This window comes from Macrotis lagotis, chromosome X (assembly GCF_037893015.1).
Source record: "Macrotis lagotis isolate mMagLag1 chromosome X, bilby.v1.9.chrom.fasta, whole genome shotgun sequence".
NCBI classification, from domain to species: Eukaryota; Metazoa; Chordata; class Mammalia; order Peramelemorphia; family Peramelidae; genus Macrotis; species Macrotis lagotis.
The window spans coordinates 318,228,942-318,248,026 of record NC_133666.1 but is presented as its reverse complement, the minus strand read 5'-3'; the positions used below and the strand labels follow the sequence as shown (position 1 = coordinate 318,248,026).

Here is a 19,085-nt window from a genome sequence, read left to right as displayed (position 1 = left end):
TGTATCTGGTTTATTTGGAAAAATACTGAATTTGAGACCAGAAGCCCTAACTTTGGACTTGATTTTGCTAATAATTAGATAAACTTGGGAAAATTATTTTCCTTTCCTAGTTCTCCATTTTCTCATCTGTAAAATGGGTGGAAGTTGGTATAGATGATCTCTAAGGACTCTCCAGGTTCTTTTGTTTCATAAACCTATACAATTAGCAAGCAGTAAAGCCCAAATGTAAGATACCAGCTCCATGTCTGTCCCAGTTTCTCAATAGGTGAAGGGATATTTTAGGGAGTATGTTAACAAAAAGTCAGAGGTCAAACCTCTGTTATTAGAGGTCAGACCTGTAATTTCTGAAAATCAATTCTTCCTGTTTGATATATGGGGGGGTAGTGCGGGGGTTGCGGGGTCCTTGGAAATTGACAGGAGGGATAGAGTCGGAGAAATGAGTTGAGTCAACAAGTGGGTAAAGGCAGGAGCAGGTTGACTGACTGTCAGCTGCTTAGATTTATTTTTATAGTCTTAGAATCATATGAAACAAGCAAACTAAAAACATTCCTTGGTTACAAAAGTATACAATTTTCATCATTAATCACATAGTTCATATGGTTACAAGTTTGATCATGTAGTGGTTACAAGTGTGATTATCAATCATGTAATTAATTTTCTTGTCCTTGCTCAGACCGTGATGACCTCAACCTGCCTGTTGCCTAGTTTGTTGCTGCATAGTAAAGTTATTGATTAAACAGAACTTTCCTTAGAATAATCTTTGATATAATTTGTTTAATGGAATGCTTCTATGTTTTTGTACTGCATGTGTAATGTTTTCGATATGCTCCCTTGACAACCTATAGTGAGGGTAGCTATGCTTGTCCACCTGTCCGTTGGCTCCTTCAATAACTAATTTTCCTTTCAGCCCTTGTTGGTAGACCCTACGGTTTCTATCACTTTTTATTCTTTCCCAATAAACTAAGGCTGTTAGAGTTCACATATTGGTTACCTATACTAACTATTCTCTCACCATCTTTATCATATATTCCTGTGTATGATAAGGGGGACAAAAACTGTTAATTTCCCTGGAAATCTATCTAACCCATCCTGTATCTGGTTTCCCTATATATATTCTGACATCTCCCTGGAACTCCCAGTGCTGTATCTTCCAATGATTTCATAATGTTGAAGCCTTTTGTATGCCTCAGGGAGAGGCAATCCTGTTAAATTTGGACAGAGTTCACAATCTGTTTTATTCAAGGAATTTCTCTGAAATTCTTCCTTTATAGTCATTCCACTATTAGGATGAATAAGTTTTGCAATTAATAATAGACCTATAAATATGAGTATACATGGAATCCCTATATATATTGAAGAAGGAAATGTTGTTCCATCAGGCAGTGTGACTGCCCCGAGTCTTCTTGCCCCGATTGTGTCAAACAGCTTAGAGACCCTGGCTCCCAACAGGGTAGTAACTGAAATTTCATTTTTAACCTTCAATTAGGGAAAGCAGCTTAACTAGCTTCAACTCCACACTTGATTATCTACCTGAACTCATCATCTTTCCCCTCAAACTGTGCCCTCTTCCTGACTTCCCAGTCACTATGGCACCATCCCCCTCCCCTCCCAACCTCATTGTCTCCCTCTTCCCGCCCCCTCCAATCTGTTGCCAAGGTGTTTTTTTGGTAACCTCTCTGGCCTGAGCCTCTCTCTCCCCGACTTTGTCTCTGTCTCTCTGCCTCCTGTTTCCCTGGTTTCCCCGTGTCTCAGCTAAAATCACTTTTTTGCAGAAGTCTTTGCTGATTCCCCTTGAATACAAGTGCCTCCCTTTAGCTGAATATTTGCAAAATTTATTTGGGCAAAGCTGTTTGCATGTTCTCACATTTGACTGTCCCTAAAAACAGGGGCTGTCTTTTCCTTTTTTTTTCTTTTGATCCCTATTGTTTATCAGGGTGCCCGGTATATAGGAGGCGCTTAATAAACGGTTGCACGGCCAAACAGTTCCATTCTTGCACCCCGGGAAGCCGCGATGACCCAGGAGTCAAGCCACAAATCCAGCGGAACTCCACTTCCGGGCCGCGGCTTTCCCTTAAGTAAGATGAACGCGAAGACGCGCGCATGCGTACCTCTGCTCCGGGGCCGCGTTGGAGTTTTTTGAACTACGATTGGTCGGAGTCGGGCCCAGGGGGAGGAACCGGAAGCGCTTCCTGTGTTATGGTACGGCGGCCCGTCCGGTCCTCCGGTCCCGGCAGGCCCGGGTCTGTGCTTCGGCGCCATGGGGGAGGCAGAGAAGTTTTACTACATCTACAGCTGCGAGCTGGACATCAACGTGCAGCTCAAGATGTGAGGGCGGCCGCGGGCGGGGTTTGGGACTGGCCCGGGTGGCGGGGCCGGGGCGGCCCAGAGCCGGGTGCCCCGGGGAGGAGCGGGGCCAGGCCCTGGGGGGCTTCAGGCCGGGGAGGGCAGGCCTCGTGGCCTCCCTCGGGGAAGGAGCCGGGGGAAGAGGCCGTTCTGGTTCGGGTGGCCTAGAGGCCCCAGGGCTGGCATCGGCCTCACCATCCCGAGCCAGTGCGCCGCGGCTGTTGTGCCGCCTGACTCGGAACAGCCCCGGGAGGAAAGGCGCAGCTATTAACCCCATTGACTTGGGCGGCGGCACAGCCAGCAAGTGACTGAGGCACAGTTGAATCTCAGGCATGCCCAGACGCCAAGTGCAGCACTTCATTCCCTGGGCCACCCCGCCGGGAGCCATGACCTTGAATCCCCAGCTCCTTTCAAAGCAAGGCTCCTACTGGAGGCCCTTGCACTTAGTGGACTCAGCAACTACTCATCCCCTTGTGTTAAAATCCGACTCATCTGACAATTACCTCCAAACCCAGCCATTAGAATATATGATGCCACCCTTGATGAGTGGAGCTTTTTTCCGTTTGTATTCTAAGTATTTTAGCTTAGTGCCTTGTACATTTTTAAAAAATTCTTTTTGCAAGGCAATGGGGTTAAATGACTTGCCCAAGGTCACACAGCTAGGTAATTGTTAAGTTTCTGAGACTGAATTTGAACTCAGGTCCTCCTGACTCCAGGGCTGGTGCGTTATCACCACCTAGTTGACCCCCACATTTGTTTCTTAAAAGACAGACTCAATGATTTAATTGGTTTGGGACTTTCACGGAGAGGCTACTTCCTTTCCCAGATCATTTAACATTTTTCGAATTAATTTGATGGGAGCTCTGACAGATTGTCACTTGCCCAGGGTCACTGAACAAAAAAAAAAATGAATTAATAACATCTATCTATCTATTATAGCAACGTGCGTTTCTTAAGTGGTTACTTAGGACAAGACACTCTGCCAGGTGAAAAAAAAGGATTTAACAACTTTCATTCTTCCTTCCTTTACTTATAGCAATATGCATTTATTAAGTGGTTACTTGGGACTAGACACTCTGCCAGGTGCTAGAAATGCAAAGATCAAAATGAAATAGTCCCTGTTCTAAAAGCACCTATTTGAATGTAGCTGCATGCAAAACAGATAAATGTTATAGTAGAAATGGATGCGGCTAAAATTCCGCCTTTTGAGTTGATTCTTAAAGGAAATTAGGGATTTCAGTAGGCAGAGATGAGGAGTGTTGGGAATAGCCAGCTCACAGGCACAAAGATGAGATTGAGTGTAGTTTGTGAAGAATCCTAAGAAGGCAAGTTTCACTGGATCATTGAGATTGTGAAGGGGAATAATGTGTAATGAGGTTGGAAAGTTAGCATGGAGGCATTTTGGGAAAAACTTTAAATGCCAAATGGGAGCTTATAGTTGATCCTAGAGGTGGTTAATTGGGAACCACTGGAGTTTTATTATGAGGCAACCTGAACCCAGGTTTTCCAAATTCTGAAGCCAACTTTATATCCACTATACATAACTGACTTGTACAGGGTAGACATTCAATAAATTGATATTGAATTAAAGTAGATGTAAAAAGATTGGAATTTGCAAAGTGAGAATATGTAGAATTAATTTGGAACTTTGATGTCACTGAACTGTATGTTTTTTCAAGATGAATTTTGAGATACTATAGGGAAGTTACCATTAAGCAAACATTATTGATCATGTGATCTGTTATTATCTCAACATTAAACCAACTATGTGTGAGACACTATTAGTACAGCATACATATAAGTACATTATATGTCATGTACTTAATACAAAATTAAGTACACGTCATGTACTTAATACATATTTTCTATTCCCTTTCAAGAAACACTTAAAATAAATTTAATATGCACAGTTTAAAGTCACCTTTTCCTTCCCTCCCATTCCCTTGTCCTCTGATCCCCCAGTAAATAATATTATCTTTGTTACTTTCTAAATATTTTTCATACTTTTCCTTTCCTGTTTATGGTATTTGGCAGTGACTAAGATCACCAGTGAGTTGTTGTTTAGGAGCCCTGCCTAAGCTAAAAAGAAATTCTTGTGTTTAATGGTTTTTGTTTGAGAAACATTTCTAATAATAGCTCTCTTAAAGTAAAAAGAATATTTAATTATGGAGTTGGAATAGATCTTAGTAATCATCCAAATATTTTGTTTTGCAAGTGAGCAAGCTGTACCTCAGATAGGTCATATAACTCACTCAGTATGACAATGATTTAGTGACCCACTATCATTAGTAGAAGAGGTAACAGATTTGAACTCAGGTTCTCCTGACTCTAGGGCAGGTGCTCTACCCACTGTGGCACCCAACTGCCCTATTTTATTTTATTTTTCCAATTATTGTGAAAGTTTTTCAATATTTATCCACTTGCATGTTTATAAGGTACATAATTATCTTTTAACATGGTATAGGAAGGGCAAGCATTAGAGAAATTCAGATTCTGTACCTTTTTTTTTTTTTGGTCCAGATATGGATTGTGTTGCCTGTAACAGATCTCCTAGGGTTGCCCTAGCTCTCCGAACTGCTGAGGGGAACTGCATCCATCATAGTTGATCAAATCACCATGTTAATGTGCACAGTATTCTCTTGATTCTGCTCCTTTTGGTCAGCATCAGTTCATGCAGTTTGTTCCATGTTTCTCTAGACTCCAACTATTCATGGTTTTTTATAGAACAGTTATTATTCCTAACATTCTTGAATCATAACTTGTTTAACCATTCTCCAGTTGATGGGCATCCCCTCAATTTCCAATTCTTTGCCACTATAAACAGAGCTGCTACAAATATTTTGGAACATGTGGGAATTTCCCCATTTTTTAAAGATTTCTTCTGGAGATAGGCTTTGTATTGGTTTTGTTGGGCAAAGGGTATGATCAGTTGGTTTTATGGCTCTTTGGGCATAGTTCCAAATTGCTCTCTGGAATCACCAACAGTATATTTAATGTCCCAATCCTCCTACAACTTCTCCAACATTTATTGTTTTCCTTTTTGTCCTCTTAGCCAATCTGATAGGTGCGAGTTGGTACCTCAGAGTTGTTTTAATTTGCATTTCCCTAATCAATAATTTGGAGCATTTTTTCATATGATTACATATAGTTTTAATTTCATTTGAAAACTGCCTGTTCATATCTTTTGACCATTTATCAATTGGGAAATGACTTGTAACCTTATAAATTTCATTCAATTTTCTATGTATTTTAGAAATGAGACCTTCATCAGAACCCCTGACTGTGAAAATTGTTTCCCAGTTTTCTGTTTTCCTTCTAATCTTTTTTTTTTAAGTTTTTTTTTTTTTTGCAAGGCACAACAGGGTTAAGTGGCTTGCCCAAGGCCACACAGCTAGGTAATTTTTAACTGTCTGAGGCCCGATTTGAACTCAGGTACTCCTGATTCCAGGGCCGGTGCTCTATCCACTGCGCCACCTAGCCACCCCTTTCCTTCTAATCTTGGCAGTGTTAGTTTTATTAGTACAAAACTTTTTTAATTTAATATAGTCAGAATCATCTGTTTTGCATTTTATAATGTACTCTCTTTATTGTTTGGTCACAAATTTTCCCCTTTCCATAGATCCAGAAGAAAAAGCATTTCATGATCTGTTAATTGGTCTATGGTAAATCCTGTACCCATTTTGACCTTCTTTTGGTATAGTGTGTGAGAGATGTGGGTCTATGTCTAGTCCCATGGCTTCTGTATAGATGAGGAATTTTTATTAAACTAACTTCATGAATAATTTTAAGAAAAAGTCCTTTGCCTACAAAGTCTCTTCTCTTGAATTTAGTATTTTTTTCAATGATTATCGAATTCCTAATTCTTTGTTATGATTTCTTTTGCTTTTAGAGGAAGCTTGGAAGGAAAGAGAGAACAAAAGAGTTACAAAGCTGTCTTAGAAGATCCTATGTTGAAGTTTTCAGGATTATACCAGGAGACCTGTTCTGATCTTTATGTTACTTGTCAAGTTTTTGCTGAAGGGAAGCCTCTGGCTTTGCCTGTGAGAACTTCCTATAAGGCTTTTAGTACAAGGTGGAAGTAAGTATCTGTTTTCTCATGTGTTGTGGTATCTTGGAGTCCCATTTTTCTTGTTATATTTTTAGGTGGCCTATGCAGAGAAAGTTCTTAACTTGAATGTCCATTGTCTTTTTATAATTTAGAAATTCAAACAGGATCCTACTGTAATAGGATGATATTTTAACTGTTAAGATGTTTGAATATACCTAGTGTTCAGTGTATTAAAATACTCGATAAGCACTTTGGGTTTAGTTAAAAAATTCCAAATCATCCATACTTCAGATAGATTTTTTTTTTTGCTCCTGTTCCATATCGCTGAACAAAACCAATTAGGTGTTAGTTGCTTATATTTGTGGAGATAGATCTCTTTGCCTTTTTATCCATTTTGGTTACTGCTCTCTTTTGTTTAATTTCATCCTCAAAGGTGTCAAGTTCTTTTGCATAAGAATATGGTTGGGGTTGGCTAGGTGGTCTGCTAGGTGGCTCAGTGGATAAAGCACGGGCCCTGGAGTCCTGAGTACCTGGGTTCAAATCTGGTCTCAGACACTTAATAATTATCTAGCTGTGTGGCCTTGGGCAAGTCACTTAACCCCATTTGCCTTGCAAAAAAAAAAGAATATGGTTGGGGAGATAGTAAGAGGATGGTGTAAGTGAATGGTACACTGGACTTCTATTCAGAAAGACTTGGGTTCAAGTTATGCCTCAGATGCTATCTCTGTGAGCTTTAGTGATACTTAACCTTGCTGTACCTTGGTTTCCTCTGTAAAATGATGGGGTTGAATATGATGGTTCCTTAAATATGTGATCTTGTAACCCCCTTCTGCTTTTGTAATTCTACCTCACACTTGAGCAAAGAGAAAGTGAAAAAAAGTTCACTTTGCTGTAGGTCCAGTGAGTGCTTTTGAAAACTGGTCTGTTTGATAATCATACAAAATGCATGGACACAAGATAAATTCTTTGAGTTTCAGAAAAAGTAAGAAAAGGCAATTAAAATTACTAATTTTATCTGCTCTTCCCTCCTTTTTAAAAAGTAGTGATAGGCAAACTAGGATTGCAATTTAGGAAATATTTTGCAATTAATGGGGCTTAGTCTAGCAAAGTAAGATGTTTTATGTGACAGGATTAAAGTCAGGGTAAATACCTTTAGAATCACTGTACTTTGAATTATGAAGGGGCAATAAATACTTAATGCAAAGTGAGATGATTTTTTAAATTTTTGTTCTTTAAAATTCAGTTCTTTGAAATACTTTGCTGAGTCATGAGAAGGCATGACTCTTAATACTAAAAATTATGAAATATTTGAATTGAACAAATTTGTATCTGACAGATAAACAGTAAAATAATTGATATAAACTTTTTCATATAGGATTATATAATTTGAGCTGCAATGGACCTTGGAGATCATCTAGATCAGTGGTTTCAAATTCAGATTAAAAACAGAGGCCAAACATTAGGATCTTTATGATGAACATGTTGACTTAGATTGCATTTTTTCTTATTTTGTTGAATATTTTCCAATAACATTATAAACTTATTGTGGGCCAAATGACCTGATCAGCATGTTTGATACCTCTGCTTTAGGTCAACCCTTCCCCCAATTTACAAATGAGGAAATTTGCTTAAGGTCTCAAGGACAATTTGTGACAGAGCCAGGACTGAAAACTTACCAGTCTTTCCATGGTACTGTGCCATTTATAGTAAATAAATAGTCTATAAACAATTGTAAAGAGAGAGCCCCCCCCCCCCCAAACATATTTTGTCTATACTTTATGATTTTTCCCATTAGGAGATAATTTTTTGTTTGAGAGTGTCAGAAATCCCTGTTTTCTGAGTGATTGAATACAACAGATTGCATATTTATCATCTAGCTCTGTTCTATAGCTTTTAATGGCTATAACCTATGAGTTGAAAGAGGAGGTTTCACTTCTTGATTTTGCTGCTGATATGTTCTTTGACTCTAGTCTAGTTAATTAACCTCACTGCAGTTTTTCTCATTGGAAAAAGAGAATAATGCCTATTATTACCTTTTCAGCCTGGCTTACTGTGTAGGTAGAAATTAAAGAATTCATTTAATTACTTAAGCTTATCTATAACTTTGAATGATTTTCTGAAGGTATGTGCCTTATTTTTTAAGAACTGCTCAGAGACCATTTAAATTTTAAGATATTTAACAACTTTTAGAATTCTCCATAAAATTGACTGCCACCTATAATTATCTCATGTTCTTGAAAGGTTGGTGTTATATATAGCAGTTAGTAGTTTATTGTTTTGTTGTGTTTTTTTTTATTCCATTTGCATTTAAACAAATTGCAGGATATTTTCTTTTTTAACCAGGTGCTGTTAGCCAAATTTCCTTTGTATTCATTACATAGCATTGAGATATGCTCCTATGAGAATAATTTTGTATGAACAGAAGTTTTTTCCCCAAATCATTGAGTGTGTCTTCTGTGTATTACTTTGTGATTATAGTAATCACTTGCCTGGTGTTCTTTTGGGACTGTGGAAAGCTTCTACTGATTAGGGGAGTTCTAATTATCAAATGATTCCAGTGTTAAGTTTCAATGCTAGAGGAAACTGTCAGAGAGTAATTTTGGAGTCAGAGGACCTGGATTTGAATTCCAGCTCTATACTAACTCTCCAATTTAGGACAAGCTCTTCCTATTGTCTCCAATGTCTGTTTTCTTATCCTTGAAGTGGCAATCTTAGTGTTTTCCAAGACTGATAGGGCTATTGTAAAAGGCAAATGAGGTAATATATGTAAAGCACTCTGTAAGTTATAAAGCACAATATAAATGTCAGCTATTAAAGGGAAAGAATAGAAGGTAAGAAAAGACTTTTTTTTTTGCATTTTTAGGAACAGACATCCCTGGTGAGATTAATATATGTGAAAATGCTTTGAAAATGAGAGTATCTAAAGTTATTAATGATAATTAAATGATCTTTGGTGGAAAAGAGCATGCCTTAGTTAAAGGAACAGCACTTATCCATCTCTGATATTTCAATAGTTACCATAGCAGTATCCTCTATGTGATAAAGGAGAGATCTTTTTTCCCTTTTGTAGTGTTTCATCTACCTTTGTGGAAGCACTATGAATCATAAAATGTCCTATTTCTGTTTTTTAAAAGTTTGTTTAGCTTTTATAATAACTTGCCTTCAATTTGATTCTTTTTAGCATTGACCTAGCTTTTTAAGGCCAACTTCTTTGGTTCTGTTCCTGTTTATAATCACTTTAAGTGAAAACTCATATAAATAACAATATTCAATTCCATTTTATAGTTGGAATGAATGGTTAAAGTTACCAGTGAAATATCCTGACCTGCCTAGGAATGCACAGGTGGCTCTGACCATATGGGATGTATATGGCCCTGGAAAAGCAGTCCCTGTAGGAGGGACAACAGTCTCACTCTTTGGAAAATATGGGTAAGTACTTTCTTTGTCTCATCCTCTGTCAAACTTTTTTTGGCTCCCTTGTCATTGTCTTTGGAGAAGAATGGTGCTTTAAGACCCAGCATGTGCTTTAGTTGCTTGCATGCTGGGAAGTGGATTCAGGCTCAGTGCATTTTCTCGTTATTCACAAGAATGAGAAATTACTGAGCCAGAGGTATGCCTCCTCCAGAGTGTCATTGTTTCCCATTTTCTCCTACTCAGGAGGGCTTTGGTTGCCATGGCAAAACAAATGCAAAACCCTATATTACCTTCTCTATCTTATTGACTGACAGCCTTTGAGAAACTGATAAACAGTCCTTTGGAATAGGCTGAAGAGATTTTGGCAGCAGTAGTAACCACTTTTCTATATTTTTCCCACCCTAACTTTTTAAGAGGTAAAACATTTTGCCTTTTTCAATCTGGGTATAATCAGTAAGCTACCTATATCATACTGTGGTTCTTACACAAGAATATAATTTTAGAACTTTCTTTCATTTCAATTTTAGCAATTTTAGTACTTTGTTTCAAGATATATTCAAATACATTCAGTGTCAAAGTGACCTTGGATAATTGATATGGGACAAATGATGTTTTCATTTTTTAGCAGAGAAAAGAAATTTTGGGAAGTGAATTGACCTGCCTATAGTCACCAATTAAGTCTAGATAATTTATCCTCATTTAATGTTTGAGGGGCTTCCACTAGAGCGTTTGGTAATGTGCTGGAGGCAGAGCTAAGTTTTTAAAAGTCTAGTCCATCTGCTGGACTTCAGTAGTTCTCAACCTTCTGTATTGGGCTTTGACAAATATGGCTATATTTTTAGTTCATTGAGCCTTTTATCATAATTCACTTTCCTGGATGTGAAATATATGATTTTTTTTTTCCTGCACATCTTCCTCCACGCCTTAATTCATTGAAGCACCTTAATTCAATGATGCTTCTGCTAACATTTTATTGAAAAGAAAAACTACTTTGTCTTCCAGTTAATTAAGCTAAAGCATTTACTATCTCATTTCAGAAAGTTTCTAAAATATGAGAATGCATTATTTGTTTTTCATAGAAATGTAGCTCAACCTCAAAAAATTCTATAGACATTCTAAAAGTTAGTATAAAGTAAACTGGCCTTATAGTGTTAAGTAAATTAAATCTTTAAGTAAAATTTTCAATTGAAATTTTCTAAATCTTTTGCCTTTTCTCTTGCCTGGTAGAGACAGTATGAATTATCCCTAATAGTCCTACAAGGAAGCCTGAACACATCGAACTATAGAGACAAATGATAACTTTTGGAGACTGTATTAGTTCTGAAATGTTTATCTCATATTTTTTTCCCCCCCTTTAGTTCTGACCCAGTGGAACTGGCCTGTTCTTTGGTGATACTATAGCAAATTGACATTGCTTTTGTATAACAAGTATATGACATTGTAGCATAGTATGGTTGCTATCGCATAATCCAGTGCTACTCTGGGATTGCTATTTAATTATAATGTACTGTACATGTTTGGGAAGCACAGTTTTCTTTACATTTCTTTCAGAAGATGTCCTTAAAACATTAAAAATGCTGTCAAGCAATTGGACGCTTAAAGAATATTTAAACTTGTTAATTTGCTAATATCTATATCTATATATATCTATGTCTATATATCTTTATATATATGCCTGTATGATAAGATAACATATTTTTAAAAATCTGCTTTCCCTTATTGATGCATATTTCTTTACAATTCTGCCACTTTGACTTTAGCAGTTATTCTTCCATGACTGAGTGTTCAAGCTGAACCAGAGCTTTTCAGTGAATAGCTAAGAAATTATTAGTCTAGTTTATCAAGATAAGGCCAGGATAACTTCTTTGCCCTGCAAGTGAAATGATAGCTTGGAAGATAGCAGAAGATCTCTCCTGCAGATATTGCTTTCAAATGTGAAATTTGAAGTCAGTGCTGCTGCTACCATAGAACAACTTGGCACTAAGAGCTGGAGCAGTAAAGCAGCTGTTGCTGGAGGTTGGACCTGAGAGTGTAGGAGAGCCCACCTGCCGTGCCTGGTTTTCTGTCCTGCCTGGCAAACTTAATTTCCCAAATGGTTACATTGCTGTCTTCTTCTTCTTCTGCTATGCTACCTGGAAGCTGGGAGGCTCTGAGCTGAGGTTCTATTAGTGTCACTAGAAGGGAAGTCATCATTTTCAGTCACTTGGCATAACCCCTTCCCCCTCATATAGGGACCCTTAAGTTACTTGGTGAATCAACTTGCTGCCAAATACGCTTATTTCTTATACATTTGAGTTTAGCTAGTCAAAGTACTCTGTGTTGGGAGCTCTTTGTTACTGCAGATACATTTATTGGTTATTAGTCATTTCTGTTTTATGTGTCACTGATAGGTTCTAATTTTCAGGTAGAAAAGAGAATCCTATTTTATGCTATTGAAAAAGCTGAGGAATTATTTATATAAATCACAGTTCTTATTTTTTCCTCTTTTCCAGATTTTACTTAAAGTTAAATATCCAAAGGTTAGACTCCTCACCATCATTGCTTTGTATGTTAGTTGAATCTTTACACTCCCTGAGATAGTCACTATTTAGTAGCTTTTGTGGGAGCAGACATGGCGTTTTTTTCTTATGGAAATCCATATACCAGGTGGTGCCCATTTGTTTTTAAACTTGATACCTAAGGACATTATTACTTCACTACATTATTTTCATATCTAAAAGATTCCAAGGAAATCATTTTATTTCTCTTATGAAAATCTATAAGGAAACTACTGCTCTCTTATAATGATAGTTAAAAGTACATATTTATATGTATGCCAAGTGTCTTTTTAAGAGAGGCAATATGGTTTAGTGCAAAGAGCACTGCATTTGAAATCAGAAAACCTACATTAGAATCTTTATTACCTATTTTCTGTTTTAACTAGTCAAGGCATTTAATTTTGCTGAGGATCAGTATTTTGAATGGGGGTAAAACATACCTGCTTGAACAAACTCAATGAGATATTGGAAATTCTTATATCAATTAATCATTTTTTTAACTAGGAATAGTGAGTACTAGACATTCCTTTGGAAGTAGGAGAAAATAAATATAAATTATTTAATAGTATATAATATATCATTTTTAGAAGTATTTTCTTTTTCAAAGTACAAAATGTAAAAATCTACATGATACCACTGTTTAATCTACCTGACATTTACAAGTGTTTGGTGAAATGGGAACTATCTATGCCCTAGAACAAAATTTTTTTAGTCTTTATTTTAGGTGGCTTAGAATTTTAAATTGGGATACATTTGTAAGCTGTTAGTGATTGAAAGGGAAAGCAAACTAATATTAAGGCAGTAATTTAATGTAGCAACCCTAATCATTACAAAATCCTTTGCCTCCTGCTAACCTGCTAACTACTCTTACAGTTGTTTGGAAGTAGCTTCCCAAATGGAAATTGATTAATTAGAAGAGAGTAGGTATATTTTGTTTCAGAATAAACATTCTGAGTTTATTAGGTACTTCATTATTTTATTAGAAATGTATCTTCATTTATGAGCATTCTTTTTATATGGTGTAGAATATAAGTCATCTATAATTTTCTTATCCCTTTGATTATTGAACATTATCTTGTCCTTTGAGGATTTATGGAATGAAACATTTGGAGCCTTCCTCTGGATCTTTTAATATTTTGTAGATATCAGTATTAATATTTGAGTTGTCTGTTATCTTTCACCCTTGACACAGGCTTTTTTGGTCTTATATGGTCATCATTGGATATAGGGTCAATTTTGATAAGATACACCATTTTTTCTTTTGGAAATTAGAAAAAATTTGTTCAGATGACTCCAATTACTTACCATTGTGATATTTCAGATGGGTCTGTGATTTTAATCTGAATGTTTTTTTCTCTTCTCGCAAAGATTACAAAACCTCCACATCTTAGTAGATATTTGTCATCTATATCTTTAGCTAAAAAAAATCATCACCTGATGACCTTGGTGATAGTTTCCTTGAGGCGGGGGGGGGGCACCTCCATATATTTAGTGAGAAGAATTTATTTTTTCATAAACAGCTAGTATATTGAGTACCAAATATTTTCAGATCACTGTTATTTCCTAGTTGAGTTGCAAAAATAAAGACAAAATCCTTATCTTCATGACCTTAAGAATGTAGCTAATGTACAAATATTTTGTATTTTATTTTATCTCCTTTAATCATGGTACTTTTACATTGGATAAGATGTTGAACTAGATTACCCTGAAGTCATTTCCTACTGTAGTGTGTGGAAATTTTAAGGAAAGAATTGGGTTTGGAGTCAGAGAATCAGGTTTGATTCCCAGGTCTTTTACCCCGTGATCTAGAGCAAATTACATAACTTCTTTGGGTCTTAATTTACCTGTTTCTAAAAAGGGGAAATTAGACAACTAAGCTAGAGGATTTCTTTATAATAAAAAAGCTTATAGATGTTGCCACTGTCATACTTAAGTGTGCAATTCTCTTTAGTATTATCCAACTCTTTAGTTTTTAAATGAAATATCAGTGCCCATGGAGGGGAAAGTGGCATGTGAAAAACTATGGCTGTTACATGATTTGTGATTGCTTTGTTAATTGCTTTACAACTCACTGTGGACCTAAAAACTTGGCAGTAGAGACTCTCATTTCTTCTCTGTGCTTAGGAATATAAACTTTGCCATAATCAGCTGCATTCATTTATTTCCTCTACTGATACATGTGCCTTTCCCTTAGCATGTTCCGTCAGGGAATGCATGACTTGAAAGTCTGGCCTAATGTTGAAGCAGATGGATCTGAACCTACAAAAACTCCTGGCAGGACAAGCAGTACGCTCTCAGAGGATCAGATGAGTCGATTAGCTAAGGTAAAAAAGAAATAATTAGAACAGGTGGGAAACTCTTTACTATGTCTTTTCAAGGAAAATTATTAATTATGAGACAGACTTCATTGAAAAGGGGGTAAATGTGGGGAAACGGTTCTCTTGTTTTACGATTCCTTTAAGGATGCAAATGTTATAAATTAGATAATCATTTTGATTTTAGAAGTTAAAGAAATATCTTCCCTTTTCCATTCCAAAGATGTATTTTTTAAACATTCTAAATTATTTGTAGTAAGTTGTATATACTGTAGCTATTTTTTAAATTCCTTTTTAAAATTGGAGGGGATTTGTAAGTCCCTTCCAGCTCTGAGATTCTAAATTTTAAATATGTGTATCCCTAGCACCTGGTGCAGTGTCTTGAACATAGTAGGAATTTATTATTTGATGAAATGAATTTGAATTTTTTTTGTTATTTTTTTCTTTTTATTTTCATCCATTTGTACATGTATATTTCCAAGTTACAAAGCCTCCCTCTACCCTTCCTTCCCACCCCCCTCCCCTCGGTGGGAACAGTCAGGTTAGCATTTTATATACATATTTTGTTAAATATATTTACTAATTAGTAGTTTTTGGTATGATGAATTTGAATTAAGGGAAAGAGATACATAAGAGATAATTTTTATAAAGTGTTCATCAGTTTTGGTAGGGGTGTTTTTTTTTCTGTGTATTTTGTTTTGTTTTGTTTTTCTTCTTCTGGTTGGGGATACTATAGTCCATAATCTTGTCAGATATGGTTGTCCTAGCTCTCTGGACAGCTGAGAGGGGTTGTAAATGAATTCAACAAATTCCATCAAGGTTGTAAATGAATTCAACAAATTGAATAAATATTTGTTAGCATTTCCTCCATTTAGGCAGGGCACTGTTAACTAGATATTTAAAACCCTCTTAAATTTTGTTTGAGAAGAAAATTTCCTTAGGCTGTTCTGCTAACATGTTACTTTTATATCCTGTCATTGATATGGATGACTATTTTTATCTCAAGAAAGCTTCTACACCATATGTTGTTAAAATAGTTTTTCAACCTGGTGTTTCAAGGTTCATATGGAAGAAGCATTAATCAAGAAGAATGAGATCTAGAATTGGTTAGTATTTGTGCTTCATCTTAAAATTTTTGTTGATTACTCCACTTAATTGCATTTCTCTTTTATGGAAAAGATATCAAAGCCACCTAATGATCAGACATTTTATTTAATATACTGTTGTCAGTGTTTAAAATTTGGTTGTCTATTAGCTTGCCTGTTGAAGGCAAGGATTTTGAGATTTTGTTCATTCTTGAACAAGGAGTATAGAAAGTTCTGAAGTTATAATCATGTCTACCTTCTCTTCCAATGACTTATCATAGCAATAAACTCACTTTTCATTTAAACTACTCTATGTGTCTTTTATCAAGCTAGCTAACCTTGAGTTTCTAATAGGAAACTCATTAGAATCAGCTCATTTATTGCCTTCAGTTATTATAATACAAGCAAGGTTGAAGCTCAAATACATAATAAGAGAGTATAGTGAAACAAAATCTCTTAAATTGTTTCTAGAGATCAGCACTATGATCCATGTTATAGGCAAAGTTTTAAATCCCTGGTCTTTGAGGGGGAAAAAGACTAGGAAGAAAAATAGACTGCTCTGTACCTGCCCCGTTAATCTACTCTGTTTCTATATTAAAAGAATTATTTAGATTCTAGCATGAAATGTTTCTAATTATTTTTGATGAAGGAATCCATACTAATTTGTTATAACAACCACCTATGTGACTTTTTCACTCTTAGCTCTGTTTAAAGAATGCAAGTGTTCATGTTTCTGGTGTGGTGCTATTTTGTATATGTTACATTACTTTCTTTCTTTTGGTGGGGAGTGGGGAGAGCTGACGCTTAACAAAACATGACTAGCCTTCAGAATTTTGACTTTCCTTCTAAAGTTTGTATTGAAGCTTGTTTAATACATAGAAATATTCTCATTTTTATGTATCACAGTTCATTAGAATTCTTACAAATGACATAATAAACAGTAATGAGAACTGGCTAATTGTTGAGGACATTTAGCCATGTTCCCATATTCTTTTTTTTTTTTTTTTTTTTAGGTTTTTGCAAGGCAAATGGGGTTAAGTGGCTTGCCAGGGCCACACAGATAATTATTAAGTGTCTGAGACCGGATTTGAACCCAGGTACTCCTGACTCTAGGGCCAGTGCTTTATCCACTGAGCCACCTAGCCGCCCCTCCCATGTTCTTTTAATTAGCAATGGTCTTAATTTTATACTGGACATTGTCAGTTAGCAGTACTGTAAGAGAATGTGTGTAATACCTTGAATTGATACTCTTGAATATTCGAGTACTTCTGTTATCAGTAGGTAATAAATTTTCCACCTCGTTTTTTTCTAGTCTATAAAATGGACACACACACACACACACTTTTTGGTGTTGATTAGAGTCATGCACTTGCCAATATACCTTGTTCCTACAAGTAGCATGCTATTTTAAAAATTTCTAAACTGATTGAATTTTTTGGATCATGCTGTGCTTTTATATCCTTCATTACTATTGAGTGATGTCCTCTAGAAATTCAAAGTCAGTAATTACTTTTTTAGTAAAAATAAAATGCTTCATTAATGCAACACTGCTGAAGGACTTCCTCTCTCTCTTTGAATACTATTTCTTGGTATTTTTTACCAACTCTTTCATTGATTCTTATATAGAAGCTGATCATGCTTTCTGAGATTTTGGGAAAACTAAATGTTCTCATTTCAGAGGAAAAAAGTTGCTTTTAAAAATAGTTTTCTATTTCTGATTGAAATCAATGCTTTTAAATATACTTGGCTCAAATATACTATGCTTTTAAATATATTACCACATTTGATTTTCACAATAAATCTGTCAGACAAAATGTTATTATTTAGTAAATAGTAGCTTAGAAGTCCTAGTTACTACTACTACTACTACTACTACTACTACTACTACTACTACTACTACTACTACTACTACTACAATTACAACTACTACTTCTACTGCTACTGCTACTGCTACTGCTACTATTAGCTAGCCCTTTTATAGTGCTTTAACGTTTGTTAAGCACCTTAAAAATATTATCTCTTTCTATCCTCACAAGAATTCTAGGAAGTACTGTTATCCCCATTTTACAAATGGGAAAGCTGAGGTTAGCAGAGGGATTAGTTAGAGTCATACAGCTGGTGATTATCTGAAGCTGGATTTGAATTCAGGTTTTTCTAACTGGCACCTAGGTGACTAGAATTCTGAGTCTGGAGTTCAAATCCAGCCTCAAACATATAATAGCACTTATCTTCTAGGGTTCTAGTGAGTATTCAAGAAGATAATATTTGTAAGTTAACAAATGATCCATTGTAAGTGTTGTCTAAATGTTAACTATTTTAGGTAGCTATCGTTAACAGGTAACAACAATGTTAAAGTGCTGAACCTAGAGTTGGAAAGTTGTTAAATCATTTCCAATTCTTTATATATCAGCATTTGGGTCCCCCTTACCCTTCCAGCCTTTGTGCCATCTAACTGCCTCTTTTGAATCTCCCCTTAGACATTTACTATCAGTGTTACTCTGGCATGTTACTTAACCTTTTTACTTATAACTTCTTTCATCTTTACAAAGAGAGTAGTAATGATAACTTGCAGCATTTGCAGAGTTGTTGTGAGCTGAAATGAGATAATGTATATAGAGTTCTTGTTGAACTTTAAAGTCCTATATAAATGTTAGTTATCAATAAATCACTTTTTTAGAGTCTCAATTTCTTTATCTGCAAAATGCAAGGGTAGGATGAAATAACCTTTAAGATTTCTTACATCTCTAACCTATCCTTTGATTCCTGTTTTCCCTTCAGAAAAGTGCTTGTTAGAGAGTCAGTCAAGAAGTAGGCATATTTATACTCTTGGTGATTTTGTGAATTAGTCTAACCATATTGAATTTTTTTTTTTTAGGTTTTTGCAAGGCAAATGGGGTTAAGTGGCTTGCCCAAGGCCACACAGCTAGGTAATTATTAAGTGTCTGAGACCGGATTTGAACCCAGGTACTCCTGACTCCAGGGCCGGTGCTTTATCCACTGCATCACCTAGCCGCCCTAACCATATTGAATTTTGACCCAACCATACTGTACATATATCCCAAGGAGAGCAGTGGCAAAAAAAGAAAAGTCTAATACATGACAAAATATTCATATCAGTCATTGTAGGAGCCAAAAAACTGAAACAGAGTGCCCATTATTTGGGGAATGACTAAATAAAATGTAGTATATGGCTCATAAAATATCATTGCACCATAAGAAATCAGAACCAACACTAATATATAAACTCAAAATGATTGCAGCTACCAGTTTTGGTTTTAGAGAGAAGAGAGAGCATATCTTCATCTTCTAGGTAGAGTGGTAGGCTGTGAAGGTATGGAATGAT

The 19,085-nt window shown here is 36.0% G+C and overlaps 1 protein-coding gene across 2 annotated transcripts in view; it reads left to right on the top strand.

The window, feature by feature from the left end:
* The first annotated feature begins 2,179 nt into the window (after positions 1 to 2,179).
* The window catches only part of PIK3C3 (phosphatidylinositol 3-kinase catalytic subunit type 3), a 227,165-nt gene continuing 210,259 nt past the window's right edge, over positions 2,180 to 19,085 (top strand). The window contains exons 1-4 of one of the 2 annotated variants that reach the window (XM_074208286.1): positions 2,180 to 2,325; positions 6,233 to 6,421; positions 9,677 to 9,820; positions 14,537 to 14,666. In XM_074208286.1, coding sequence (XP_074064387.1) covers positions 2,258 to 2,325; positions 6,233 to 6,421; positions 9,677 to 9,820; positions 14,537 to 14,666 — 531 coding nt within the window. In that variant the 5' untranslated portion in view covers positions 2,180 to 2,257. The remainder of the gene's footprint in view (positions 2,326 to 6,232; positions 6,422 to 9,676; positions 9,821 to 14,536; positions 14,667 to 19,085) is intronic. The other variant, XM_074208287.1, reaches the window with a different exon arrangement.